General features: G+C 60.4%; 3 protein-coding genes and 2 long non-coding RNA genes across 5 annotated transcripts; 3 read left to right on the forward strand and 2 right to left on the reverse strand.

The window, feature by feature from the left end:
* The first annotated feature begins 499 nt into the window (after positions 1 to 499).
* IL17C (interleukin 17C) lies at positions 500 to 3,125 on the forward strand. Its single transcript, XM_059905618.1, is given in 4 exon segments — positions 500 to 558; positions 561 to 625; positions 627 to 1,120; positions 1,561 to 3,125. Coding segments are annotated over 4 exon segments (879 nt in total). The 5' UTR covers position 500; the 3' UTR covers positions 1,823 to 3,125.
* Positions 3,126 to 3,133: 8 nt separating this feature from the next.
* LOC132354048 (uncharacterized) lies at positions 3,134 to 4,985 on the forward strand. Its single transcript, XR_009499155.1, has 3 exons — positions 3,134 to 3,343; positions 3,635 to 3,879; positions 3,982 to 4,985. It is a non-coding gene; the product is annotated as an uncharacterized LOC132354048 (long non-coding RNA).
* LOC132354047 (cytochrome b-245 light chain) lies at positions 3,970 to 11,529 on the reverse strand. Its single transcript, XM_059905619.1, has 6 exons — positions 11,398 to 11,529; positions 7,810 to 7,879; positions 7,246 to 7,320; positions 6,952 to 7,035; positions 6,361 to 6,442; positions 3,970 to 4,382 (listed from the first exon to the last, which is right to left on the reverse strand). Exons 1-6 carry the CDS (start codon positions 11,453 to 11,455, stop codon positions 4,173 to 4,175), a joined length of 579 nt encoding a protein of 192 aa, XP_059761602.1. The 5' UTR covers positions 11,456 to 11,529; the 3' UTR covers positions 3,970 to 4,172.
* A 939-nt stretch (positions 11,530 to 12,468) lies between these two features.
* On the reverse strand, positions 12,469 to 19,466 carry MVD (mevalonate diphosphate decarboxylase). The gene is made up of 10 exons (XM_059903980.1): positions 19,346 to 19,466; positions 17,256 to 17,326; positions 16,749 to 16,863; positions 16,320 to 16,466; positions 15,350 to 15,549; positions 15,187 to 15,261; positions 14,871 to 15,089; positions 14,563 to 14,678; positions 13,658 to 13,766; positions 12,469 to 13,146 (listed from the first exon to the last, which is right to left on the reverse strand). Exons 1-10 carry the CDS (start codon positions 19,413 to 19,415, stop codon positions 13,066 to 13,068), a joined length of 1,203 nt encoding a protein of 400 aa, XP_059759963.1. The 5' UTR covers positions 19,416 to 19,466; the 3' UTR covers positions 12,469 to 13,065.
* Positions 19,467 to 19,712: 246 nt separating this feature from the next.
* Positions 19,713 to 21,793, forward strand: LOC132353407 (uncharacterized). Its single transcript, XR_009499022.1, has 2 exons — positions 19,713 to 20,915; positions 21,139 to 21,793. It is a non-coding gene; the product is annotated as an uncharacterized LOC132353407 (long non-coding RNA).
* The last annotated feature ends 4,383 nt before the right edge of the window (positions 21,794 to 26,176 follow it).

Raw genomic sequence — 26,176 nt, forward strand, 5'->3', positions numbered from 1 at the left:
GTCGCTGGCCCCCAGCCGCCCCGGTCCCTTCCGGAACCTCCCCACGTGGCAGGAGGAGGGGACGGGAGAATCAACCCTGGTGGAGGACCGGGCAGCAGCGCAAAGTGAGGAAGCTCTCGCCTCAGGTCACCGGGTCCAAACAGCAGAAACGTGCACGTGGTCAGGACTCGGCACTCAGAGAAGGTTCGAGAGTGCCTGTCACACAGGAAAGACCGTTCTGAGCCCCATTAGCAAGTGCTTGGCCTGGGGTGGGGTCCCTGGAGGTGGGGGAGAGGAGGGAGGAGTGGGTCCCCCCTGTCCTGGAGGGGAGGGGACAGTTGCAGGGAGGGGAGGAGGAAGCATCGCCAGGCCCTTCCCCAGGAGGGAGGGTGCCGGATGTTCCCCAGGTGTGGCCCGAGGTATAAAGGGCGCCGCAAGCCGGCTGCAGCCAGGGCAGCCACTGGGTCCGCCGGGACCGCCAGGTGCACCGCTGCGGAGCCCGGAACCCAGCCCCCGCCGCGATGGTGAGCCGCTCCTCTCCCCACCCTCCCCCCTGGACGGTGCCGCCTGGCCTGCCGCCGACACCCAGGCTGAGGACGGTGCGGGAGGGTCCAGGAAGCTGCCCAGATCTGGGGGCAGAAGGGAGCCAGGACCCAGGAGCCCAGACCCCTCCGGGCCTCCGTTTCCCCAACTGTAGAGGGAGGCTACGTGCCCCCGCCCACTTTCCACAGGGAGCAGAGCCGGCGGGTGGCAGCGCGGGGCCCCTGCCCTGGGCACCGCTGACCACCCACCGCCTGTTGCACCAGCTCTCCCCTGTCCTCCTGCTCCTGCTCTGGCTGCCCACCAGCCTGGCTCAGCACAGCCCCCCACTCCGGGCGGGGCCCCGCACCCACACGGCCGGGACCCCGCGCTGCTACTCGGCGGAGGAGCTGCCCCTGGGCCACGCCCCTCCCCACCTGCTGGCGCGAGCGGCCAGGTGGGAGCAGGCGTTGCCGGTGGCGCTGGTGTCCAGCCTGGAGGCGGCGGGCCGCAGGAGCCGGCACGCGGGGCCCCCGGCCGGGAACCAGTGCCCTGTGCTGCAGCCTGAGGAGGTGCTGGAAGCTGACGTCCACCAGCGCTCCATCTCGCCCTGGAGATACCGGTGAGAGCGGGCCTCCCTGGGCACGGGCCCCTGGGCCCCCTGAGCCTCAGCGCTCTCACCTGCTGACCTCCGGCCGGCCGGCCCCACCACTGGGAGGTCAAGGCTCTCCCGCGAGCTGGTCCTCGCCCAGTGTCTCAGACCTCAGCCCAGACCTCAGACACCAGGGTCCCCCTGGGAAAATGGGGGGCCCCCATTTGAGTCCTTGCAGGGGTGGGGCTGGGACTGGCAGGGAGAGAGGGGGGCTTCTGGGCTCTGGGAGGGCCGTGGGGCACACGCACAGTCTCACTTCCTGGGCACCAGCTGCATGCCAAGCCCTCCCAGCGCCGCACACCTCCCGCCCTGCGGCCCGGAGCCGCCCTGAGCGCGTGGGGCAGCCGTGGGGCCGCGGGCAGGGAAGGGGGCGCCTGCCCAGGCTCTCTGACACCCTGCCTGTCCCGCAGCGTGGACACGGACGAGAGCCGCTACCCCCAGAAGCTGGCCTTCGCCGAGTGCCTGTGCAGGGGCTGCCTCAGCGCCAAGACAGGCCGCGAGACGGCTGCGCTCAACTCGGTGCCGCTGGCCCAGAGCCTCCTGGTGCTGCGCCGTCGGCCCTGCTCCCGGGACGCGGCGGGGGCGCCCACGCCCGGGGCCTTTGCCTTCCACACCGAGTTCATCCGAGTGCCCGTGGGCTGCACCTGTGTCCTGCCCAGGTCGGCCCGGTGATCACCGGCTCGGCTCCTGGACTGGCCTCAGGGACGCCCCTCCTATTTATGTGTATTTATCAGTTATTTATGTGCCCCCCTGGGGCCGTGGGCAGGTACCGAGGCTCCAGGCCTCTGCTTTGAGACCTGGCCTGGGAAGGGCCCAGTCCCCGGTGCCTGGGGGATGACCCTGTGCTGGGCAGCCCCCAGCTCGAGATGCAGTTTATCCTTTGACAAAAACAGCTGGGCTAGAAGGAACATTCTCACTCTTCTAGAACTTGCTAAAACAGCTACAGAAAAGGGAAAAGGTGTTCTGATGGCCACCTCCACTTCCTGGCCCCCTGGGCTCCCCTCACCCCAGCCCCCTGGGAGGAACAAGCACCCCTGTGTTTCTAAAACAGCTATTTATTTACATGTGAATACGCGTTGTCTCCCTGGTAAACAGTATCTCAGAGCACAGCACTGGCTGGCAGAGGGCAGTGGGTGAAGCCACTCTCTCACCCTCTCCCCTGCCTGGTCGTCAACACCCAGCTGGTCCCCCAGGGGCAGCCACTGGCCCAGATCATCGTCTGTCCTTCTAGGAAGGTCTATGCATGGACCCAGGTGCACCCAGGGCGGGGTTATGTTTTCACAGAGTGGAGCCCAGGTGTGCCCCGCTGGCCATGCAGTAGCTCCCGGGTCTGGCGATGGGACTCGTTCCCAAAGCCCAGCCCTCTACCCACAGACGTGGGTGTGGCCCCTGGGGACTACCTCCCTACCCCATGGACAGGTGTCCTGGGGTGACTTCCCGGGGGGTCCGCTCAGGGGGACATGTCTTTGGAGCCTGGCTGAGTCATGCTCTCCCGAGCCTGGCTGAGTCATGCTCTCCCTACCCCAGCAGAGGCCCAGGCAGCTCTGGACACCCCCTTGGGCTTCTGTCCACCACGGGTGACCTGCCAGACGAGGGGCAGCCAAGCTAACGGGCACCTCCCAGCTCAGGCACCCAGCCAGCCACCTGAGAACCACCTGACCTATCACGACAGAAGGTCCTGGATCAGAGCAGTGAACAAAACGGATAGCTCCCCACCTGCCCCCTGGGTGACCGACAACCACGGCGCAGCAGCGAAGCCCTGGGCCGGCTGGTGGTGAAGGGATCAGGAAAGGGAGAGGGGCTGCAGTGGAGGCCACCTGAGAACCACCTGAGTGGCCATCCGGGGCCCGCTGCTCCAGGCAGAGGGGATGGCCTGTGCAGAGGCTGAGAAGGTGGCCTGCCTGTGCCCGGGGGTCAGTGTGGCTGGAGCCCAGTGGGCGGGGTGACAAGGGCCAGAGCAGATGGGGGCGGGGGCCGGAGACAGTGTCCGTCCTGGGCTATGGGAGCCTGCGGGCTCCGAGCCGGGCACCGGGCGGGACAGGGCAGCGCTGGGAGTGGCCTGGGAGTGGGGGCGGAGGAACGGTGGGCCGACTGGATCTATGCTGAAGACGAAGAGTGCTGGCTGACAGGCAGGGTGCCCTCCAGGCCAGAGGCCCCTAGAGACCCCCAGCTCTGAAAGTGTGAGAGGAGGAGGTGAGCGATGTAAGGGCTTTTCCAGACTTCGGGGGAGGGGGTGCCGGGGAAGGAAGGGGCTTCCGAGGCTGGGGTGTGAGCCGAAGCCAGGCAAAGCTTTGGGGGCCACAGGGGCTCCTGGCCCCGCCACGGCTAGTGTGGTGTGTGTGCGGCATGTGCGAGGGGGGCATGTATGGTGTGTGGGTGTGTATGTGTTACCGAACCCACTTTGGGTTCACTCACCCACTGATTACTCCCCCACCCTCCCTCCCTCCCTCACTCACTCTGTCTTTAAAAACCTTTCCCTGAAAGCCACCAGGGAGTTGGGGGGTCTTTTGAGCACGAGCTGCCTGGACTCCTTGCTCGGTGCCTGCAATAAACCCTGCACCTGCCTTCACCACAACGCGTGTCAGCAGACTGGCTTCGCTGTGCGTGGGTGAGCGGACCCAAGTTTGGTTTGGTAACAATTTCGGCGACCTGGCTGGAGCGGAAGTCCCGAGTGGGCACCTTGCCCACGGCACATCGGCCCTAGGGTGGTCCGCGGGGTGCTCCAGCAGGTGAGTCCTAGCAGGTCAGGGAGCTGGAGGGACACACACGCCCTCCCCCCAGACCTGAGACATTCTTTTCCAGAGTAGAAACACAAACACTTGGAATTCCAGATCCGTGTTTCATGGAACAGGCGATGCACCAGGATCCCAGTGCCAGTGAGGAAGATGACAGCCCTGTTGCCAGTGAACCCGAAGGAGTCTGCAGAAAAGGGGGTGCCCCGGGCTGGGGGCCGCCCACCCCCACCCGTCTGCAGGAGGAGCCCTCGAAGCTTTGGCGGGACGGGAGTGGCTTGAGGCCCTGGTCACACGACCTCATCAGTCACCGGCATGGGGTTTTCATGGGGGCCACCCGCAGGGACCCCTGCCGCCTCCTCCTCACTCGGCTTCTTGCGGGCCTCGGCCGGGGGCCGGGGCGGGGGGTTGCTGGGTGGCTGCTTGATGGTGCCCCCCACCTGCGGCCGCTCCTTGGGCTTGGTCTCGATGGGGGTCCACTTCTCCCCGCGGATAGCCGCCTGCAGGACACGGAGGGGCTGGGCTGGGGATCCTCCCGGGCCGCCCCCGCCCCGCCATACCGCCTCCCCGCCCCTGTGCTCCCCCACCCCCGCCAGGAGCCAGGACACGACCGAATTCAGTGAGACCTGAGGGGACTGGAGCTCAGAGAGGTTATTTGATGGGCCTGAGGCCACACAGTCAGATCCCAGCTATTTCACCACAACACAAGGGGCCCCACAAGGGCGAGGGGTGCTGAACCCCGGGGCTCCTGGAAGATCCCCTGGAGGCAGCTTCCAGGTGCACAGCCTTCCTCCCAGGGACTAAGGGCCAGGAGCAGGACAGGAGCCCAGGCCCCAGTGGCCATGATGCTGAACTGAGGCCGGCAGCTCTGGGTGACGGGGGTGGGGAGAGGCCCAGGAGGGTGGCCAGGGAGGCCAGGGGCCCAGGTGTGTTGAGGAGGAAGAGTGCACGGCCCAGGGAATTTGCTGAAACGCAGACTCCAGGGCCACAGGCCAAGTGGACCTAAGAACGTGTATCTTTCATTTTGTATCCCCTAATACATTAGTTGATAAAAAAAAAATGTGACAGCATATACTTTATGAAGCATAAGAATAAAGTGAATTTCTATAATCACACCTCCTAAGTTAAAAACTAGAACACTGGGACTTCCCTGGTGGCACAGTGGTTAAGAATCTGCCTGCCAGTGCAGGGGACACGGGTTCGAGCCCTGGTCCGGGAAGATCCCACATGCCGCGGAGCAACTAAGCCCATGCACCACAACTACTGAGCCTGAGTGCCACAACTACTGAGCCCGCATGCCTAGAGCCCATGCTCCGCAACAAGAGAAGCCACTGCAATGAGAAGCCCACGCACCACAACGAAGAGTAGCCCCCGCTCGGCGCAACTCCAGAAAGCCCGTGCACAGCAACGAAGACCCGACGCAGCCAAAAAATAAATTAATAAATTAATTAAGAGAAAAAAGAAAACCAAACTAGAACACTGTATCCCAGAAGGTAAAACTAGAAAGTTGAAGGAAGAGAATGCAGGAAAATATGGCATATGGGCAGGGAAAGCCATTTTTAAAAAGCATAGACCATAAAGCAAATAAATATATTAGACAGACAGACTTCTGCTCAGTGAAGAATTCATGGACAAAGTTAGATCCTTAATAAAGAGGGAGGAAGTATCCACAATGGCTAAAACTGACAAAGGATTCACAATTAAAATACACGTGACATTCCTGCAAACTAACAAGAAAAAAACAAAACCCCAATAGAAAAATGGGCAAAAGATCTGAACAGGCAGCACAAAAGCACTCAGACAGCTGAAGCGAATGAGGAGGCGGCCAACTCGTCATCGGTGGAGCAATCAAGTCAAAATCATCAGGCCCTGTCGGCCTGACTGAAGCTGGTGGCCGTGGCGGGGCTGGAACCACGGCTCGGCGGGTCGGGGGCGCCACGCGCAGGAGAACGGCGAGCGTCCCGCAGCCTGCACCTGGTGGGGGCCCTGCCCCATCCCCGCCGCCCCCTGCCCTGCTGTAAAGGTGGCCTCGTGCAGCCTTACCGACCAGGGGCGCTTTGAGTAACCTGGACTCCAGGCCAACCCAGCCCCGAGGGTTTTGCACGTGGCGTCTGCCCTGCTCACGAGCTCCCCGGGAAGTGCTCCTGACAGCATGCCGAACTGGATGAGAAACCTTTGAGCGATGGATCCCAATCCAGGCCGGGCCTGCCGGCCGTGGGACCTGGGCCAGCCACGTCCCCTCTCTGAGCTTCCGCCGCTTGTCTGTGAAGTGGGGGCCCCGCCTCCCACCTCGCAGGGCTGCAGCACAGGTTACAGGGGACGTAGGGGAACGGCTAGCACGTTAGATGGACCAAAATGGAGGCTACGCTGTAACCGTCCCCACGACGTGAGCAAGGACACGGGCTCGGCCTGCAGGGCCAGCCATGGGGCCAAGGCTGTCAATGACCGGCGGGGCCGAGCACGGAGGACGCCACTCACCAGCAGGTAGATGCTGCTTGCGATGGCCAAGCAGGCTGTGCCCAGGATGGTGGCGAGCAGGAAGCCGGCAGGTACCGACAGCCTGGGGAGGGGGTGGAGGACGGGAGACAGTCAGAAGCGGGGTCTGCAGCCCCAGGCCTTGGTCAGAGACCACAGGATCTCAGGGCAAAGCCCCCAGGACCCTGAGCGGAGGGGATGCCCTGTGCTGCCCAGGCTGGGCTTCTAACTTTGGCCCCTGAGCCGTTTGCACAGGGCAAGCCAGGCAGACAAAGGGACAGGGCACTGGGCCCCCAGCCACCACCCAGGGAGGAGGCCCAAGCAGCTGCAGAGGCGCTGGGCGTGGCGGTCTCCCTGGCAGCGGCCGCCAGACTCACTGTGGGACGGCTGAGCAGAACCGCCCAGCTGAGCCCAGTCAGCCCCAGAACACTGCTTACTCCTGACTTACGCTACCAGGTCGGGGGGAACCGTTACCCTGTAAGTAATGACGGATACAGGTTTAGGGAACCTCTGGCAGAGCCCGGGAGGGGCCTGACTTGACCCCAGCAGTCCTCTGCCGGCGGCGCTGGTGATGCCAAGTGGGCAGAGACTCACCCAAGGTGCAGGAAGGCCCGGATGTAGTAATTGCTGGTGAGAGGCCCGAACACCTTCACCACTCTGGTCAGGTACTTCTGTCCGCTAGGCAGAGGGAGGGAGGGGAGACAGACCGCGTCCAGCTCAGCACACCCCACCGCCCACCCCGGCCCAGAGCACCCGCTCTTCCTCCCAGGGGTCCGGGGGCTCGGCGGCTGGGCAGACAGCGAGTGGGCTGGTGCTGGGGACAGGACCAGGCTCCTCCGTGGTTACAGCTCCCAGGGAGACCCCCAGAGCAGGGTGGGGGAGACTCACCACCTCTCCATGGTGGAGCCCTTGCTTCTCTTCCCCCGGGGGTACTCTAGCAGGCAGATCAACACCCCTGCCGCACTGAAGCTGCGGTTAAGGAACAGCCCCGCTCAGCCTGAGGGGCCGCAGTGAGCCCCCTTTGCTGATGAGAAAAGAGAGAGGTGCGGCCACTGCCTGAGGTCACGCAGCTGGGAAACAGCTGGATGGGATTCCCATAGCTCTGGCCACTTTGCTGCCTTCTTTGCTGTCCGGTGCCCTCCCTCCCCCCACGCGTGCCTTGGCCTCCAGAGAGCCTGTAACAGCCGGGCTGGCGGGGGGAAGGGGGGACCCGGTCCACTCGTGGATAGGCCCGGCTGGCTAGGGAGGGTGGCTGAGAGACGGGGGTGTGGAGGGGATCCCGAGCATTCCCGAGGCCTCAGTGCCACCCTCAGGGGGCACTGACACCTCCCACCCCGCCAGGGCCCGGCCCGGTGGGTCTGTCACCTCCCTGCTCTGAGCCCCTCCTGCCTTCCAGGGGCGGCGGCATCTCTACCCCCCCGCCCCGACCCGGGGTGTGCAGCGGGAGGATACATGGAGTATGAGCCCAGGTACCACTGGGCAAACTGGCCGGCCGTGGCCACAATGCCCCCGGTGATGAGGACTGTGGACAGAGGAGAAGCAGGTTAGTAGGTGCTCCACGCATCCCTGCAGGGGCTCCGGCCACCTCCCTGTGCACCGCCCCCCCCAAGAGGGGCCACCAGTCCACCACAGAGCTGCCCTCTGTCCGCCACCGTGTTAGCCCAGGAAGGGGACCCAGACGGGTGCAGCCCCTGGCCGGTGATGGGGAATGGCTGTAGGCATGGGGGTCGGGACGCCTCCCCCTGGGAAGCAGCATTCGCGCCGGGGAGGGGGCTGAGGAGCTGCTGAGGGATGTGGGGGAGAGGCGAGGCCTGGGCTCCAGCCTGGACACACCCCCCAGGCCCGGGACCCTCAACACGCTGAGTGTTTGCTCGATGCGTTTAAAGACTGCGCCGTTGGTTGCCGATTTTGTACCGGCTGCGTGGACGTTCTCTCCCGGCTGGGGGTGTCCTGGTCGACCCCATTCGTGTGTTTTGTCTGATGCTGAAACTCCCACCAGTTCGGGGTGGACTTGGTTTCTCTGGCCCTTTACCTGCCGCTCTGTGTGCGCCTGCCGCGAGCGAGTGTATCTCTGTCTTTCCTCCCCAGTAATTCTTTTCTTCTATTGTGGTAAAATCAGTGAACAGCTCAGTGGCGTGAAGCACATTCACATTGTTGTGGCACCGTCACCACCAACCATCCCCAGGATTTCCAGTCATTTATTGAGGTATAATTATTACACAAAGTGCACAGACTTTTTACATGTGTGACCCCCTACGTGATCTCCACCCGAATCAAGATTCCCGCCACCCCGGAAAGTTCTCTGAGGGCCCTTTTTTGCTGAACAGGTTTGTCCAGGCCCTTCCTGCGGTGGTTTGCATGGGGCTCCAGCTCACTCTTTGTCTTGTTGGGTAGTTTCCTGCTGTGTGAATCCAGCACGATTTATTTATCCATTCTCCTGCCTTTGGGACATGTCAGTTGCTTCTGGTCTTGGGCTATAATGAATAAGCTGATAGAGCTAAATTCTTTATAGTTTAAGCGATCTGATAGTGAATTTAACACCTTTTATTGACTATGATTGCAGATAACTTACTTTGTTATCTTATTTGTGTCTTCTCTTGAACTAGCTTTTTTTGTTGCTTCTCCTGCCTTCCGCTGACTTGATCAAACTTTAATTTTAAAATTCCTCTTTCTGGGACTTTCCCTGGCAGTCCAGTGGTCAAGATTCTGTGTTTCCAATGCAGGGGGCACGGGTTCAATCCCTGGTTGGGGAACTAAGATCCCAATGCCACGTGGCGCAGCCAAAAAAAAAAAAAAAAATTCCTCTTCCTGAACCACATGTGGACTTTAGAAGGTTTAACTTCAGTCTCACCCCAAATTACCCACGATTATCAATTATTTACAGTCAGTGTCTTCACGCTGGTGTTGCCGTCCTTCTCTCTGGATCCAGCTTTGCTCTCGCTGGAGCACATCCTTCAGTAGTTCTTTCCGGTGACCTGAACTTCCTGGTTACACTTCCTGTGGCACAGGGTGGGGGAGGGCAGCCCCCCCCCTCCATGCGCAGCACAGGCCTGAGTTTCCAGCGGTTTTGTCTTGTTCGAGACTTTCTTCGTCCAGGCTCCAGTGGCAGATGGCACAGTTCCTTGGGGGGGATGATCTTTTGGTCTGTTTCTTCCCGGCTCTGGCCTCAGAATCTCACCGGGTGAAAGCCCTGACTCCTGGCGCCCCTCCCTTCGGCCCCTGAACCGTCATCATCCTCCACTGGTGTCAGGCTCAGCTACGCTCACGTTCACGCTTGCTGTGCTGTCAGCACCTCCCCGAGCTGGAGGAGGGAAGGGACATTTCCCCTGCATTCAGGCAGCACCATGTCCACTCGACCTGGGGGTGTAATTTCCTTGGCCTGAGCCTCCATCATTAGCAAGAGCCTCAGCTCCCATGGGGCTGTGGTCTCACGATGGGGATGGAAACTTCAGCTCGTGGTGAACAAGGTGAACGTGGGCAGAGGTGCTGGCTACGTCAGGCTCTGGTGCTCTGGAAAGACTTCTCTGAGCAGGTGGACGTGAGCTGAGAGGTGGGCTTCAAGAAGAAGCCGCTTCCGCAAAGGCCAGGGTGGGTGGGCCCCAGAGGACTGGCGGGCCAGGGGCGGAGCAGTCGGAATCGGAGGGGACATGGGCTGATTAGATGGGACTTTCTACAATAAAAAGGGCCCACGGGCTGCGATGCTCGTGGGGCCTGGCCTGGTCAGCCCAGGGGGGCTGTAGTTAGTACTGAATCAGGAGGAAAAGTCAGCAAAAGGAGGAATTCGGAGCCAGAAGGGGGACCTTCTGACAAACCTCCCCTTTTGATGGCGGAGGAAGCTGAGCCAGTAGTCATTGCGGGGGGGATGGTGGGGGGAGAGGGCAGCTCTGGGCAGAAGCGAGGAGAGCCAGGTACTGACCCACTGAGTTCTCAGCCATTTAGACGCCAGAAGGGGGCCTGTCTGCCTGGACACAGATCTTGGGGCTGGTGCCCCAAAGCTGCCCACCTCCCAAAACGTGACCTTACGGAGCTCCCCTCCCCACCCAGCCTCGCCGGCTCCTCCAGTCCCCGGGACGGGGGTGGGGGCCTCAGGGTGGGTCCCAGGTAAGCGGTGGTGGGCTGAGACCCTCCTCACCCCCGTATCCCCCCGTCCTCCCACCCGCCCACTCGGCCTGGGTGTGGGGCCTTCCTGGGAGGGGCAGAGCCGTGAGCGGCTTCTTCTTGCTTCAGGCCCCCCGCCTCCTGGGAGGTTCCTGAGTCTGTGCAGCTCGGGCTTCCGCCCCTGTGAGCGCGGGGTGGCAGGGTGACAGCGCCGCCCCTCCCCAGAAGCAGCCCCAGGGGGCTGGGTGGGAGCAGGTCACACGGGCTGTTTCCAGCCGCCTTGTGCGATGGCCTTCTGCGCAGACTCAGGGCTGGGCCCCAGAGACAGAGCGGTCGCCCCCCACGGGCCAAGTCCAAGGCCAGGAGGCAGGAGGAGCCCACCTCCACACCCCAGGACCCCCGGGGCAGGAGGGGCCAGTCCAGGCAGGGGTGGGTCAGGCCGGGTTTTCCCAACCCTGCTGGGCGGTGACTCTCCGGAAACCACCGGGGGCAAACGCTTCTTCCCCCGACTGCAACTTCCTCTTTTGGGGAGGGGGTGGAGGAGTGAAGGGACAGAGGATGGGGTGTGGGTGTGCCCGGGTCTGCAGGGGCAGGAGGGCCCCGGATCCCCCTCCCCAGCCCCAGGGCTCCGCTCGGAGGCTGCTGCCTGCTCCCAACACAGGCCGCCAGACTCCTTCCCGCTGGAGTCTCCAGTCTCGGGGCCCCCACCCCCAGGCCGCAGTTCCCACTTCCTGGCCTGCAGCCCGGCGTCTCTGGCTCCTCAGGACCCTCTCCCGCCCCCTCTCCAGCCTGCCCCCTCCCCCTTTCCTCGGCCATAGCCTGGGGTCTCCAGGCCCCCACTTCCCCAGCCCGGGCTCCAGCCTGGACTGCCGCGACACCCCTCACCGCAGGCGCAGCCGCGCTCTGCAGCCCCCGCCCCCGGGGCGGCGGCCCCCCACTCACTCAGGCCGGACGCCAGCGCCTGCTCGTTGGCCCACATGGCCCACTCGATCTGCCCCATGGCGGCGACCCGGCTCGGACACGGCTCAGGCCCTTCGCACCCCGCGTCCCCAGAGCTCCGCCTGCCTCCCGCCCCGAGTCCCCCCAGTTCCGGCGCCGCCCGGCCCCGCCCCGCCGCTGGCCCCGCCCCAGCCCCGGTTCCCCAGGTGGCAGGCAGGCCTGGCGGCAGGTGGGGTGCCGGTGCTCCCAGGAGCCTCGTCCCCCACCCCCTCCATGAGAGCCTGGGCGCTGGAGCTCAGGAAGGGGCCCTACCCAGCCCCAGCCAGGCCTTCCTCCGTGCAGACCCAGCCAGCTCGGCTGCGGTGGACTCCAGTGGGGGCGGGGCTTCAGGCCAGGACCCCGGAGCCTGGTGGGGATCCCTCCCCGAGGTCAGCGCAGGCCCAGCCTCCGCCTCACCCGGCCCTGGGCTAGTGCAGGCGTGGACAGGTGTGGCCTCTGCAGGCAACCCTTTGCTCAGAGACTAATTTGGGAGGGGCGGTGGTGAGAATGTGGGAAGCTTCCGGGAAAACCCAGAATGCAGCGGTGCTGGGCCCTGTCTTCTGTCACCTCCCTCCTCTGACACCCCCCCCCCCTTCAGGATCAAGGTCAGAGAGTGAGAGCTCAGATGCCCTCCCCCTCCTACCCCCAGCTGGGGTAGGACAATGGGGAGGGATGCGAAGGGTGAGGTCGGTCAGGTCAGAAGAATGGAGAAGCTCACTTGGAGGGAGGGCTCCGGTCGCAGACCCACAGCTTTGGGCTGAGTAGGGGCTCCTGCCCGCAAAACCGCTTCCCACCTCCCTTCCTGGACGGAGCTTAGAGACAGGCCCAAACTGCGTCCCCAGCCTGTCAGCCTGAGTGACCACATCCACCACGGTGGTGGCCATGGCCGTGGGGCAGGGTCAGCTGAGCACCCCATATGTGGCTGGGCAACAAAGGGCGAGCTGGGGGCAGAAGTCGAGCCCCCAGCCCCATCTCCCGCCGTGCCCTCCCAGCCCCTCGCTGAGCTCTGCCTGGACCAAGAGAAAGCACGCCAGGCAGAGTCCTTGAACTGCCTTTACTGCGGCCTTGGCGCTGCTCCCCGTCCCCTCAGACACAACACTGGTCTTTTTGGGAAGACACCCTGTACCCACTCGGGGGCCTGGGCTCAGGGTCAGGCGGAGCACTTCACGGGGGTGTCCTGAGGTTGTACCCTGTGCGGTGGCCCGTGCTCCAGCTCTGAGGGGGGACCCCTGACACGCCTTCATCTCCAGTGGTCAAGCTGCTGTTAGGGGCAGTGGGAGTGACCCCCGAGTTCAGGGCCAGAGCCCTTTATTGGCGATGCACCGGCAGCTCCCCACTGGCCGGCTCGGTCCCCCAGTGCTTGGATCTGGGAGCAAGCTCCCATCTCAGCAAGGTGCTGGGTGCAGGTCGGGGAAAGGTGAGGCACCTGGGGGGCCCCTGCTCCTGACCGCCTGGGCACCTGCAGGCATCATTCCACTGTCCAACTCGGCCACAGCACACTGCCCGGCCCGGAGCCAGGCGGCCACCCACAAATCCCAACGAGCACGGCCGGGCAGCTGCCACACCCGGCTCCCAGTCCCAGCAAAGCGGCCCCTTCTCCCAGCGGCGGCCAGGGCTCCGTCGAGGAGGCGGTCAGGCGACTGGCTTCGGCAGACCATCGGGACCCAGGAGGTGAGCGCCAGGGTCATTCAGGACCTGAGGCCCGGGTCCCACCTAGGGGGTTGAGGAATCAATGTCAGGGCAGGTGACAGGGAGCGACTTCCTTCCAGGAAGGGCCGGTCGGATGACACCCTCTTGGTGATGCCGGGCCCAGGGCCCAATCCTCCAGCAGAGCCTCAGTCCCTCCGGGCAGACCTGGGTTGGACAGCAAGTCCTGGGGTGGACGGTAGAGGCCAAGGCCTGGGTGCACAGGTCACGGGTCTGGGAATTGGATGGATGTGGCGGAAATCCCGGCCCTGCCACTCTTGAGCGGGGACCCTGGTCTGTTCTGGGGGTCCGCACATTCCAGCCCCACCCCCCCCCACCCCTCAGCACGGGAGCACCGCCCCGCACACCGCCTGCATCCTTAAACATCCGCTGGGAGTGAGCGAGGGAAACGCCAGGTGCTTTGAAACCAAGGAGCAGGTTCACGGCTACTCTACTGTCCCTCCCGCCGGGACACACTGGGGGTGGATGGTCTGGGGCTGAGCCCGCAGGGCACGTGCGGTGTGCGGCCAGGACTCACCTGCGTGGCAATGATGTATTTGACGCCGCCGGGGGTGGGGTCCGCACCCAGCGCAGCCTTAAGCTCATCCGAGAGCGGGACCGGCTCCACGGGCAGCCCCTTCAGAAACCTAGGAGACAAGGCAGGACTGGACGGCGAGTGCAGGGATGGGGCGTGTGCAGAACGGGCAGATCCAGGACGGAACACGACGCGGCTGCCGGGGGCCGGGGGGTCGTGACTATCAACAGAGTCGGGGCCTCTGGGGCTGACGGACAAGGGCGCCCAGCATGTTCTTAACGCCCCGGGCTGTGCACCTCAAAGCGGTTGAATGGTGGGTTTACGTTACGAGCGTTCACCAGGCACACAGACGCTGAGCGGGAATGCCGAGGGCCAGGCGCCGTCACTGAGGGGAGGGTTTCGGGAAACCTCCACAAGGCTTTGGTGCCGCCTCTCACCCTGGCCCACGGCTGCTGCTGCGCCCATTGGGGGACACAGCTTAGGAAGAAAAGGCCTCAGCTGACACTCGGGTTGGTGCTTAAACCTACAAACTACCCCCAGGGTGACCAGCGCGATGAGTCCTCGGTCGTGGGGCCGGTCCCACGTGGTGTGGAAGGTAGCATCCGGCTCTTCCCACTCGAAGTGGCACCGCCCTCTCTGGGTGACAGATCAAAGGGCCCCACCCACGCTTCCCGCGCCCCTAGCGGGCAGGCATCCCCTCCCTGAGAACTGGGTCCCTTAAACAGCGGAGAGGAAGAAATCCAGACGCCCTGCCGTCACAGGAGCTGCGGGCGGCACGCGTGTGGCCCCGGGGCTGGGCCGAGCGGAGAAGCGTCCGCGGTCACACAGAGGCACACGTGGGACACACCACCTGCGGCCCCACGGGTCCCCGCCTGCCGTGGCCTCCCGGCTTGGGGCCCACAACTCACTTGTCTCCGTTCAGCTCGGGGGGGAAGCTGTGCCTCACGGCAGCCACAAACTCGGCCACAGTGTCGTCCAGGGTGAAGATCACAGCGTTGGCACCCGCGTCAAACGTGTATGCCACCTGGAACCACGAGGTGGCTCAGACCGGCTCAGACCAGCTCCCAGTGCCCGCAGGCCGCCCGCTCAGGACGAGGGTGGGGGGCCGCGCAACCAAAACGCAAGCGAGAGGGAGCTGCAGCCCCCAGAGCAGCGGGCTCCGGGAAGCCCCGGCACGACCGGCTCCCGGCCCGGGGCGCCCCGGCCCCGCACCTGCCTTGGTCCGGCCGTGGTGCGCGTTGAAGCAGTGCACCAGGCGGATGACCCGCCGCGACGTGTCGCTGAGGTAGGAGATGGGCGGGAAGGTGTCCAGGCAGGTGGCGTGGAACTGGTTGCTGTCTTTCATGGTCAACTGGCCGAAGGCCTGGAAGTCGCGCTCCCTGACGCAGCGGCTCATCTCGGCCATGCGTGCCGGCACCAGCGCCTCGGCCCGGAACTGCAAGGCAGGCGGCCGCTCCGTGAGCCCAGCAGAGCCACGGGGCCCGGCTTCCGAGCGCCCCGGGAGCCGCCCGCCCAGCCGGCCGCGGCCTCACCCTGAGCAGCGCGCTGGTCTCCACGCTGGTCTGCATGCCCGCCGTGCTGCCCGTCGGCTTCCTCTCGGTGCTCACCTGCGGCGAGGGAGGGAGGTCTGCGCCACGCCCGCGGCCCCGGGGGCTGGGGAGGCCCTCCCGCCCCCCGCTTGGCCCTCCCGCTCACCACGAGGATGAGGACACGGAGCTCCGGCCAGTGTGACTCGGGGGCCACCTGACGGGCGACGCTGTCCTTCCCGTCGGCCCGCTGCCCCATCTGCCACTCCACGAAGCCACCATACAGGCTGCGGCAGGCGCTGCCCGAGCCCCTGCGGGCCACTTCCGACAGGTCGCTCTCCACGCCATAGACCCGGGCCAGGGTGTAGGCTGCAGGCAGCGATGGGGGCGGGGAGGCTCAGACAGGCTGGAGGGGCCCTGGCCTGTGCTCAGTGCCGCGGGCGGGGGGCACCCGGGGGACGGAGGCTCGGCCCCCAGCTCCACGGCTGGCATCCAGCACCCACGTGCTCATGCGCTCAGCCTCCGCAGGGGGCTCTGGCGGGAGGGCAAGCCCCCCTGGAGACTGGGAGGCCTGTGTGCCGAGGGGCCGGAGAAAGCTTCTCTGAGAAGCTCTGAGGGGCGCTGTTTGGGGCAGGGCCCAAGGCACAGAGGGCAAAAAGTGTGCACGCCCGGGGCTGCTGGCAGCGCTGGGCACAGGGCCAGAACTGGTCAAGGGTCTGATGCCAGGATGCGGACCTGGGGGTCCACGAGGCAGGCCGTCTGCCCCCGATGCAGCCCGGCTCACTGGTCTCAGGCTACATGGAGGCCGTGACTCAGCTGCCCACCTCTGTGGTAAGTGCCCCAGCTCGGGGGTGGGGGTCCCTGCTGGAGGGTGAGCCAACAGAGGGGAGGGCAGAGCAGAGATTCAGAGGGAGAGATGGGTTCCCAGTAGGCCGTCCGAGAGCCTGGAGCTGGCCACAGTCCTTGGGATTCTGCTACGTAAGCCAAGAAATCGTCCCCACTTAGTTTAAGCCAGTTTGAGGGGCGTTCTGTCACGCACAGGATCCTATACACGGAGCTTGGCGTTCAGACATGTGACACGGCCGAGGCCACTGCCCCATGCCCGGGGCACAGCACTGGGACCCATCCCGGGCACCCACCTAGGCAGGCGTAGCCTGCCGCTGAGGAGGCCAGGCCCGCGGCCGTGGGGAAGTTGTTCACCGAGGCCACGTGCACCTTGTAGCTGAGGCTGAGGGGCAGCGGGTCCTCGTGGCCGACGCTCCTCCGCTTGCGGGCCAGGCGACGGACTGCGGGGACAGGAGACAGTGCTGTGGGTCAGCACGGAGGGGACCGGCCTCTGTCCGAGCTCCGCATGCAGACCTTCCCGGGAGACCCCAGGCCCCAGGCCCAGACCCCGCTGTGCTGACGGGCGTCCGCTGCCCCTGGGCCGTGGGAGGTACGGGGGGGTGGGGTGGGAGGTGACGGCCGGCAGCGCCTTCTGTGCACTCGGACCCGCCCAGTGCAAGGAAGGGGCACAGGGGAAGGAGCGGGCCTGGCCTGACCCCAGCATCCCCGGGGCCCCCACTCACTCTCCCTCAGGCAGGCCTGGAGGCGCGGCTGCCCCACGTCCTCCTCCCGGCCGTTCAGCCAAATCCGGTCCTCTGTGAAGTCCCTGCTGATGGCGGCCGTTGTGGTGGTTTTTAACTGGGAAAGAAAGTGCAGGGCCACCTGAGTGGGGGGCATCGGCCAAGCACCCCTCTCTACGGGGGCCTTTCTGGCCCTGGTCCCTCCTGGGCGCCCACTCAGAGCAGTGGCCTTGCTGGAGGTGGAGGCCAAGGCGGGCCGGGCTCGGGTGGTGGGAACACCCAATGGGCGTCCACTGCCCAAGGCGCGGCCCATGCTCCCATCTCCTGGCAGAGAATGCAGGGCAAGGACCTCCTGGGGGGGCGCCAGGCGTGTGAATGCCTGTGCGCTGAGCACTCCTCACAGCGGGCGACGGGACGCACAGCATTTGTTGGCTGGGGGTTTACTGCCACCATCTGTAAACAAAGGTTTTGTAAGTATTTTTTCGGTGTGTATCGCCAGCCCAGGCTCACCTGATCCTGGTGCAACGTGACGCTCAGAGAGGAGTTGATGGGCAGGATCAGCTCCTCATCTCGCTTTCCCCCTGGAAGACATGGCCCACGGCAAAGCCAGTCAGCGTCCCAGCCCAGCAGACTGGCGCACTGTTGCCCCTGCCCACCAACGCCCCACCCCTCCCCACACTCACTGCCACCCCACAGCTCCCCAGCTGCCTGAACCCTGCTCTCTCACTGCACAATCTAAGTCCTCTTCCTGCTGTGCCCCCGCCTTCAGGAAGCCCTCCTGGATTGCTCCCCCACTTCACTTAGCTCCCGAGAGCAGGGCTGGACCCCTTGCTTCACTGCTTCTGTTTTGTCTTTCACTCACTCAACAAATAGTCTTGGAGTGCCTACCAAGTGCTGAGTGCTCTGATTATAAGGCCCTTGCCTTTTCCTCCCAAACAGAAGGAGCCCCAGTTACTGAAAACCCTTCAAATCTCCCTGTTCGTTCCCCCTGGAGACAGCATTCCCCCCACTTCCGCTGAGCACTTCCACTCCTGTCATATCACAGCAAACACAGGAAACCTTCCAGAAAGTCCAAAATTTCAAATCCATTGTTAGGCACAGGTGCCGCACTTTTGTGCAGGGTCTTTGGGGTGGCAGACAGTTACGGGACATAAGAAAGACGAATCCTGGTAGGTAACACAGGAAAGTCCAAAAGGATCCCCCATAAACACGCCCAACTGGTTTCTGACAAAAGTGCAAAAGCAGTTCCTCGGAGGAGGCACAGCCTCTTCCGAAAACACTTCTGGGTCACTGGATATCCACCACTGAGCAGAGCCGAGCCCCACATCTCAGACCTTGGACCAAAAAAATCACTCAGAATGAATCACAGACTTAGATTTAAAACGTAAAAGCCTAAAACTTTTAGGAAAAAACATAAACACTCTTCAGGACGTAGGACTAGGAAAGACGTCTCTGACTTGGTACCAAGGATGGAGAAGACGACCCACTGGGCCCTTTTAACAACTTCAGCCCTTTGAAAGACCCTGTTAGGAGGATGGAGAGAGAAGCTACACGGTGGGAGAAAATATCTGCAAACCACACATCCAGCAAGAATTAGTATCTAAAATACAAAGCGAACTTTCAAAACTCAACGGTAAAAAGCAGATAATTCAGTTAGAATGTGGACAAAAGTCCTAAAGAGACATTTCACATAAGACTCTCAGAGGACACATGAGCACTGGGAAAGCTGTTCAACATCACTGAGCGGCAGGAGAACACAAACTAAAGCCACAGTGAGATGTCACCACACACCCATCAGAATGGCTAAAATAACAGCTGGTGACAACACGGCATGCAGAAAAGCTGGATCACACCTACATTATATGTTGTTGGTAGGGATGAAAAATGGTACAGCCACGCAGGAAAAGTTTGTTTCTTTAAAAAACCAGACATGCAACCACCCTATGGCCCAGCAACTGTACTCCGGGCCATTTATCCAGAAGAATGAAAACTTATGTTCACACAAAAACCTGTACAGAAAAGTTTACAGCAGCTTTATTCATAATTGACCCAAACTGGAAACAGCCCAGCTGCCTTGAAAGAGCATATGGCCAAGCAAACTGCGGCCCCTCTACGCTGGGAACAGAACAGGAGAGAAGTACTGACTCCAAGACTCACCGGGGCGACTCTCCAGAAACTAGTGAGCAAGAAGAGCTAATCCCAGGAGCATTCCTGAGACCAGAACAAGACAGACACGGAGAGCAGGTGGAGGTGGCAGAGTGGGCGTGACCATGGGAGCCAAGCCCCCGCGGGGACGGGCGTCCTGTACGGACTGTGTCTCCCGATGTCTAGCTCCGCGGGGACGGACATCCCGTAAGGACAGTGCCCCCAGGTGTCCCGGCTGCAGGGGGTGCCCAGCTCCGCGATCGCCCTGCCCTGCCGGGTGGAGGGCGCGGCGGGTCCTCACACCTGCACACGGACACACAATCTCATCCAGACGAGGGCCCAGCCCACCTGCCGCGGGCGGAGGACCCGGTCCACCGCCCAAACCGGCCCCTCCGAGCCTCAGTTTCCCCGTCCGCAGGGCCCCCACATCCCGCGCCCCGAGGCCCGCCACTCACAGTACTTGATGACCGCGATGTTGACCGGCGCGGTGCAGGTCACCACCTCGACCGGCTCCTCCGAGGCCATGTCCGAAAAACAACGCGACCCCAGCTCACGGCAGCAGGCCTTTCCAACCCGCGCCGCAGCCAGCCCCGCGATTGGTCCGCGTCGCCCCACCTGCTCGCGTGCCGCCCAATCAGCGGCGGGCCCGGTCCACGCTCCACCTCCCAGCCAATGAGCGGGATCGGACGATGGACTGCCGACGCTGAGCCCGCCCCCGCTGGCCAGCGGCCCGCTCCGACTCTGCGCAGGCGCGGGGATCTGTCCCAAAGCGGTGTCCGCGCAGGCGCCGGCTCTGCGCAGGCGTGGGGTGTGCGCAGGCGCGTGGCGGCGGCCTTCCCGGTAGCGCGCGGCTGTTGCGGTCGAAGACTTGGGGTGAAAGCTGCTCTCAGCTCGACCCGACGCGGGCCCCGCCGCCCGGGGTTCCTCGCGCCTCGCCGCACGGAGTCCCCCTCGCCCCGCTGCCCGGGGTTCCCACAGACTCCCCACCCCCTGGGCGACCAGTTCCTGGGTGGCGGGCTGCTAAGGGAGGAGCTCTTTCGGAGATAGGTGCTTTCAAACCCCGCTCCCGTTTTTTTAAGCTCCAAATAAGCAAGGATTCTTTTTTCCCGGTTGAAATGGGTTGCCACATTTATATTGACTCATTTATTGCTGTAAAATGTACCATTTTAACCACTTTCAAGCGTGCAGTTCTGTGGCATTAAGTACCTTTATATCGCTGGGCAACCATCCCCACCCTCCGTCTCCCGAACGTTTTCATTTTCTTAAACTGGAACTCTATTCCTTACAGAGTAACTCCCAATTTCCCCCTTCCCCTTGTAAAAATTTATTTTTAGTTTTAAAATGATTCAGGTGTCAGTGAAGATAGGAGTATGTGATATAAATTCTCCCACTCTGGGTGCTGCCCCCCCAGTTCTGTTCCTGGAAGTATCAGCAAATAGCTTTCTTCCTCTTAGGTGTTTCTTAGAGATCATCTCCGATGATCTAGACTTGCCATAACTTGTCCACCGCGTCCCCTGTTGGTTGACAGTTGGGTTGTTACCAATTTTTGGACACAAGCTGCTTTTTTGTGCAAGTGTGAGTTCTTCTGTAGGAGAAATCTCTGGAATTGGCGTTGCTGGGCCCAGCAGGATGTGCCTAAAGTAATGTTGATAGCTCTTGGCAAGTTCCCTCTGGAAGTTCCATTGATCGTTGAAGCCCAACCACCAAAGTAAGGGAGCCCGAACCTTCCCCAGCACGGCGGCTCGCCCTCCGCCTGACACATGAAAAATGGTATCTCACTGACGTTTACAGCTGTGTTTCTGATGGTTGTTATTTTAAGTTTTTCTTGGAATCATTTTTCGGTTTCATGCAAAGCCACTGAAACTTCTTTGAAGAGTTGCTGGTGTATTGCTCTGGACAGCGGTCGCGGTGTGTTCTCTGAGCCACAGAAGAAAGGTCACCCGTGAACCTCAGTGATGTATGCTGTGCCGTGGTAGTGATGTGAGGGACAGCGCAGACGTTCATGACACATCTGTTTTGCGTCAGGTACTGTGCTAGGTGCTCCACCCTACATCGCCTGGGTAACTTCAGTTTTATGGTTTATAATTTAAGTATTTACCATAGAGTGAATGTGTCACCCCAGATTCGTATGTTGAAACCTAACCCCCAGTGTGATGGCGTTAGGAGGGGGGCCTCGGGGGGTGATGAGGTCATGGGGGTGGAGCCCTCATAAAAGAGACCCCACAGAGCTCCTCACCCCTTCTTCCAGGTGAGGACACAGCAGGAAGACACCAGCCGTGAACCTGGAAGGGGCTCTCACCAGACACTGAATCTGCCAGCACCTTGATCTTGGACTTCCAGCCTCCAGAACTGTGAGAGCTCAGTGGTATTTGTTTAAGCCGCCAGCCTGTGGTGGCGTTTGGCATAGCATCCTGAACAGACTAAGACAGTACTACATGTACGTGATTTAGAGAGTGAATTACCAGATCCCCTTCTATACCCCCCACCCAGGTTTCAGCTCACCAAAGGCAGCCACTTTTAAATCTCTTATTTTTCTCCGTGTTTCTAAATAATCTGCTTATTTTCCCTCTTTTTTTCTCTCTTTCCTTTATTTCCGTTTTCGATGGTGTCTGTTGATTACCACCAAGTAGGAATGAGGAATTCTCTTCCAACCCCACCACAGTCCTTCCTCCCCCGTACAGTTACATGTTCTCAGTGTTATGCTCGTGTAAACCATGTTCACGGTTGAACATGTAGGCATAAATGCCTGACTGTATGCATGTGGGCAAAGGCTCCCTTATGTAGTGGGGAACCTTGAACAAACAAGCCCCCTGAAAGAGGGCTGGACGTAGACCCGCAGGCTGACATGGTGAGCCCCAGCTCTCCTGAATGGTCAATCAACATGCATGTATAAGATAAACTCATCATAGGGCCTCTATTTTCTGTTTTGTTTGTTTGTTTGTTTGTTTTGTCAAAGAGGTGTGGGTTAATGCCTGTGGGTCATGGTGAGGGTGATAAACCAGACGGAGAAACTTTAAGACACATGTCCACACGTTCTGATTTGCTCCATTAAAACGTGTTTCACAGGCATGGTGGTAGGTGCAGGGAAAACGGAGTCAGGTTGAAGTGTCAAGGTCGAGGGGCAACAACGAAGCCTGGAGCATCTCCCATAGTCCGCCTCAGATTTCCTGTCTTGTTTCAAAGCTTTTTTTTTTTTTTAATGTGGTAAAATACATGTAACGTAAAATTTACCATCTTAACCATTTTCAAGTGTGCGGTTCAGTGGCAGTAGGGGCACTCACATTGTTATGCAGCCATCACTACTGTCATCTCCAGAACTCTCTGATCTTCCCAAACTGAGACTCTGTCCCCACTAAATACTGACTGCCCACCCCTCCCCCAGCCCCTGGCAGCCACCCTTCTACTGTCTGTGTCTGAACTTGTCTACCCCAGGGACCTCATATCAGTGGAATCCTATAGGATTTGTCCCTATGTGTCTGGCTTATTTCACTGAGCATAATGTCCTCAGGGTTCATCCATGTGGTAGCAGGTGCCAGAATTTCCTTCCTGTTTAAGGCCGAGTGATAATATTCCGTTGTATGGACGGGCCACGTTTTGCTTATCCATTTATCCGTCAGTGAATAATTGTGGTGCTTCTGCCTCTTGGCTGTTGTGAGTAATGCTGCTGTGAACGTGGGTGTCAAACATCCCTTAAAGTTCCTGCTTGCAGTTCTTTTGAGTGGAATTGCCCAGTGGTAGAATTGCTGGCTTATATGGTAGTTCTGTGTTTAATTTTTTGAGGAACCTCCAGACTGTTTTCCACGCGCCTGCACCATTTTACATCCCCACCAACAGTCACAAGCTTCCCGTTTCTCTATGTCCCCACTGACACTTGTTCTTTTCTTCTTTTTTTGTGGTAGCCATCCTAAGGGCTGTGAAGTGTGAACTGGTGTCTCATTGTGGTTTGATGTGCATTCCCAGATTTCCTTTTATTTGTGGTGATTTCTCAATGTTGATGAGAGAGCACGTGGGATGGCGTTTCTCAAACGTTGGCATGCGTACCAGTCACCCAGGGAGTGTGCTGAAATGCAGGTTCTGAGTCAGGAGGTCTGGGAATCTGCCTGTGTAGCCAGCGCCCCAGGTGTCGACGGCAGAAGCTGCTGGGTGAGGGCCACACCGTGAGCAGCAAAGATGGATAACACAGTGCACAGGGGCCCTGCAGGCAGGCCAGCCCAGCGTGTGGGTAACTTTCTTAGCCACAGAGAGCATGTTTCCTACAGCAGAGTAGTGTTCCCTGAAGGGACTTAATGGACGGGAGGTGACTTGCAAAGATGATATGTGTCTGTACGTAGATTTTTTTTATTGCCCTTTCGTTTCAATTCAGTCCACTCTGGAGATCCTCAGCAGCGAGGTTATTCTGGAACCTGGGGCGTGTGAAACACCAGGGAGTGAGGCAGTGGGAGAGGGAAAGGGAGGGAGTCTCCTCTCCCGGGAGATTACCTTGGTGGGGGAGGATTCGCTACTTACAGGAAAGGTGACATTGCAGAGGTGATGAGGTGCAGGTAGACTGCACCGCGAGGTAGTACACATGGGTGGTGCAGACGCTGTGGTCCAGGGCAAGTGTACGGAAGAGGAGTCGGGGGCGGGAGCCGGGGTGGCGGGGGCACCGAGGAGTGACACTGGTGGGCGGGGACGTTCTGGCGGTGGAGGCAGTGGGAGCGACTGCGCAGGAGCACATCGTCCCTCCAGGAGGAAGTTCCTCTCTCCTCCAGGCCAACCCAGCAGCCAGGCGGCAGCCAGACCCTCGTGTGTGCTGGCGGGGGCAGCCATTCAGAGCGAGAAGGGCCCGGTGCCCCAGATTTCACTCCCCACCTCATTTCTCACTGTCCTCGTCATCTTCTGAAGTCCCATGGGACTTATCATCTTGGCCCTGGAAATAAAGGGCTTGAACTCGGCGACCTCTAAAGGCCCAGGACTCTGACCCTGTGCCCGCACAGCGATCCCGTCTCCGTGGGTCCCGGCACTGGCTCGAGGCTTTTCTGCAAAGGACTGGGTGGCAGACGCCATTGGCTTCCTGCCTCTTCCAGCTCGGCTGCCACGACCTGCCTTTGCTGTGGCAGATCCAGAGCAGCCCTAGAAAACGAGCAACTGACACGGACACGGAGGTGTGAATCTCATAGAATTTTCAGGCCACAAAATCTTCTTTTGATTTTTCTGGTGTTTTTTTTTTTACAGTGGTAAAATATGCATAACACAAAATTTCCATTTTAACCGTGTTTAAGTATTTAGTTTTAAGAGCATTCACATTGTGGTGCAGCCATCACCACCATCCGCCTCCAGAACTTTCTCACCATCTTAAACTGAGACTCTGTCCCCATTAAACACTGACTCCCGGGTCCTCACAGCCACCATCTACTTTCTGTCACTCTGTCTTTGACTCCTTTAGGTCCCCGTGTCAGTGGAATCATATAGGACATGCCTTTTTGTGTCTAGTTTATTTCACTGTGCATCGTGTCCTCAGGCTTCACCTGTGTGGCGAGTGTCACAGTTTCCTTCCTTTTTATTGCTGAGCAACGTTCCATTGTACAGACGGACCACACTTTATTCATCCATCAGTGGACACTGGGCTGTTTCTACCTTTTGACCATTGTGAATAATGCTATGTCTTTTTTTTTTTTAATATTTATTTATTGATTTGGCTGCGCCGGGTCTCAGTTGCGGCATGTGGACTCCTTAGTTGCAGCATGCGGACTCTTAGTTGCGGCATGCAGGATCTAGTTCCCTGACCAGGGATCGAATCCGGGCCCCCTGCGTTGGGAGCACGGAGTCTTAGCCACTGGACCACCAGGGAAGTCCCTGCTATGTCTTTTGCTTTTCTTTGATATAACCATCCTCAGCTCTTGGGCTGTCCAAAACAGGTCGGGAGGGCTCGGTTTGGCCCCTGGCCATGGCTCACTGACCCTGCTCTCAAACAAAACGGTCCCAAATCACATTCTGTGCTCCGCTTTGCGTTGCCTTGTAAGTATCCAGGAACTGCCCAGGCTCATCAGCCATCCCCATCTAGAGAAAACGGATCTGGGTGGAGTGGCCCAGGGCTGAGGGCTGTCTGGGTCTGCAGGGAGGACAGTCCAGCCCCTGCGTCGACTGGACCATGTCCCGGTAATCACTGCAGGGGACACCCGCCCTCCCCTTTTCTTCTTGATAACTTTTTTCCCCCCAGAGCCATTGTTTCTGGGTAAAAGTTTTCCTGTTTATTAAGGAATGTTTGATGCACATAAAAGAATACAGGTCATGTGGTCATATAAAGCGTCAAAAAATGAAGCCCTAGCCTCTACCACTTACTTGGAGAACTCCGACCAGTTTCCCCAAGTACCTGGTGCATCTCCCATCCTGGTCCACTCGCAGATGCAAGGAGGTGGGCGGCCCTGCTTTCTGTGAGGTCTTGTCCCTGCACAGCACTTCCCGTGTCTGAGTCTAGCTCTTCTCATAGTTATGTCTGTAAGGACCCCTGACTCTTCCTTATAGGATGAATTCAGTGTTAAGAGGACCCAGCTGCAGAGGACCTGCTGGCATCCTGGGAAGGTGAGGATGACAGAGTAGTGGGGTTGGTAGCAGAAACGGAGAAACAGAGCTCAGTTCACGCCCCACGCGAAGACTCGTGGGAGGTCACCCCGGCCTTCATACTTTCAGGCTTTCAAAATTACCTTCCGTTGTCTCCCTCTTCAGGGAAGAGCTGTGTGACTTTCTAATAATCACAGAACGGAAGTTTCTGAAGCCTTCGGAGTCCTTCTAAACTTTGCTAAGTTGTGTGTGCTCCTCTGACCATTCACACACTTTCGTTGGGGTCCTCCTCCAGCAGGTGCTGTATTGGGTGAGGGGGGAGGCTGGCAGTCTCCTCGTGGAGGTGAGACAGCTTCTAAAAATTGAACAAAGGGGACTTCCCTGGTGGTCCAGCGGTTAAGACTCCGCACTCCCAACGCAGGGGGCCCAGGTTCGATCCCTAGTCAGGGAGCTAGATCCCACGTGCCACAACTAAGTCTTGGCGCAGTCAAATAAGTATTAAAAAAAAAAAAACTGAACAAAAACACAGCAGAGAGAGTGGCACGGGAGACCACAGGTGACAGCGGTGGGTCGCTGGGAGATGCAAATATATGCTTTGGTCCCACAGGCGTGGCGACAGCCTGGAGAATGATGTGACTGTAACTGTGTCTTGAGAGCAAAGCCAGTCGGTGACATGTTGGATGCATTGGAGCGAGGACTGTCTGTGGCCAGGGAGACCTCTAAAAGGTCACCGCGGTGGTCTGTGA

The sequence above is a fragment of the Balaenoptera ricei genome, chromosome 19, assembly GCF_028023285.1.
Source record: "Balaenoptera ricei isolate mBalRic1 chromosome 19, mBalRic1.hap2, whole genome shotgun sequence".
NCBI classification, from domain to species: domain Eukaryota; kingdom Metazoa; phylum Chordata; class Mammalia; order Artiodactyla; family Balaenopteridae; genus Balaenoptera; species Balaenoptera ricei.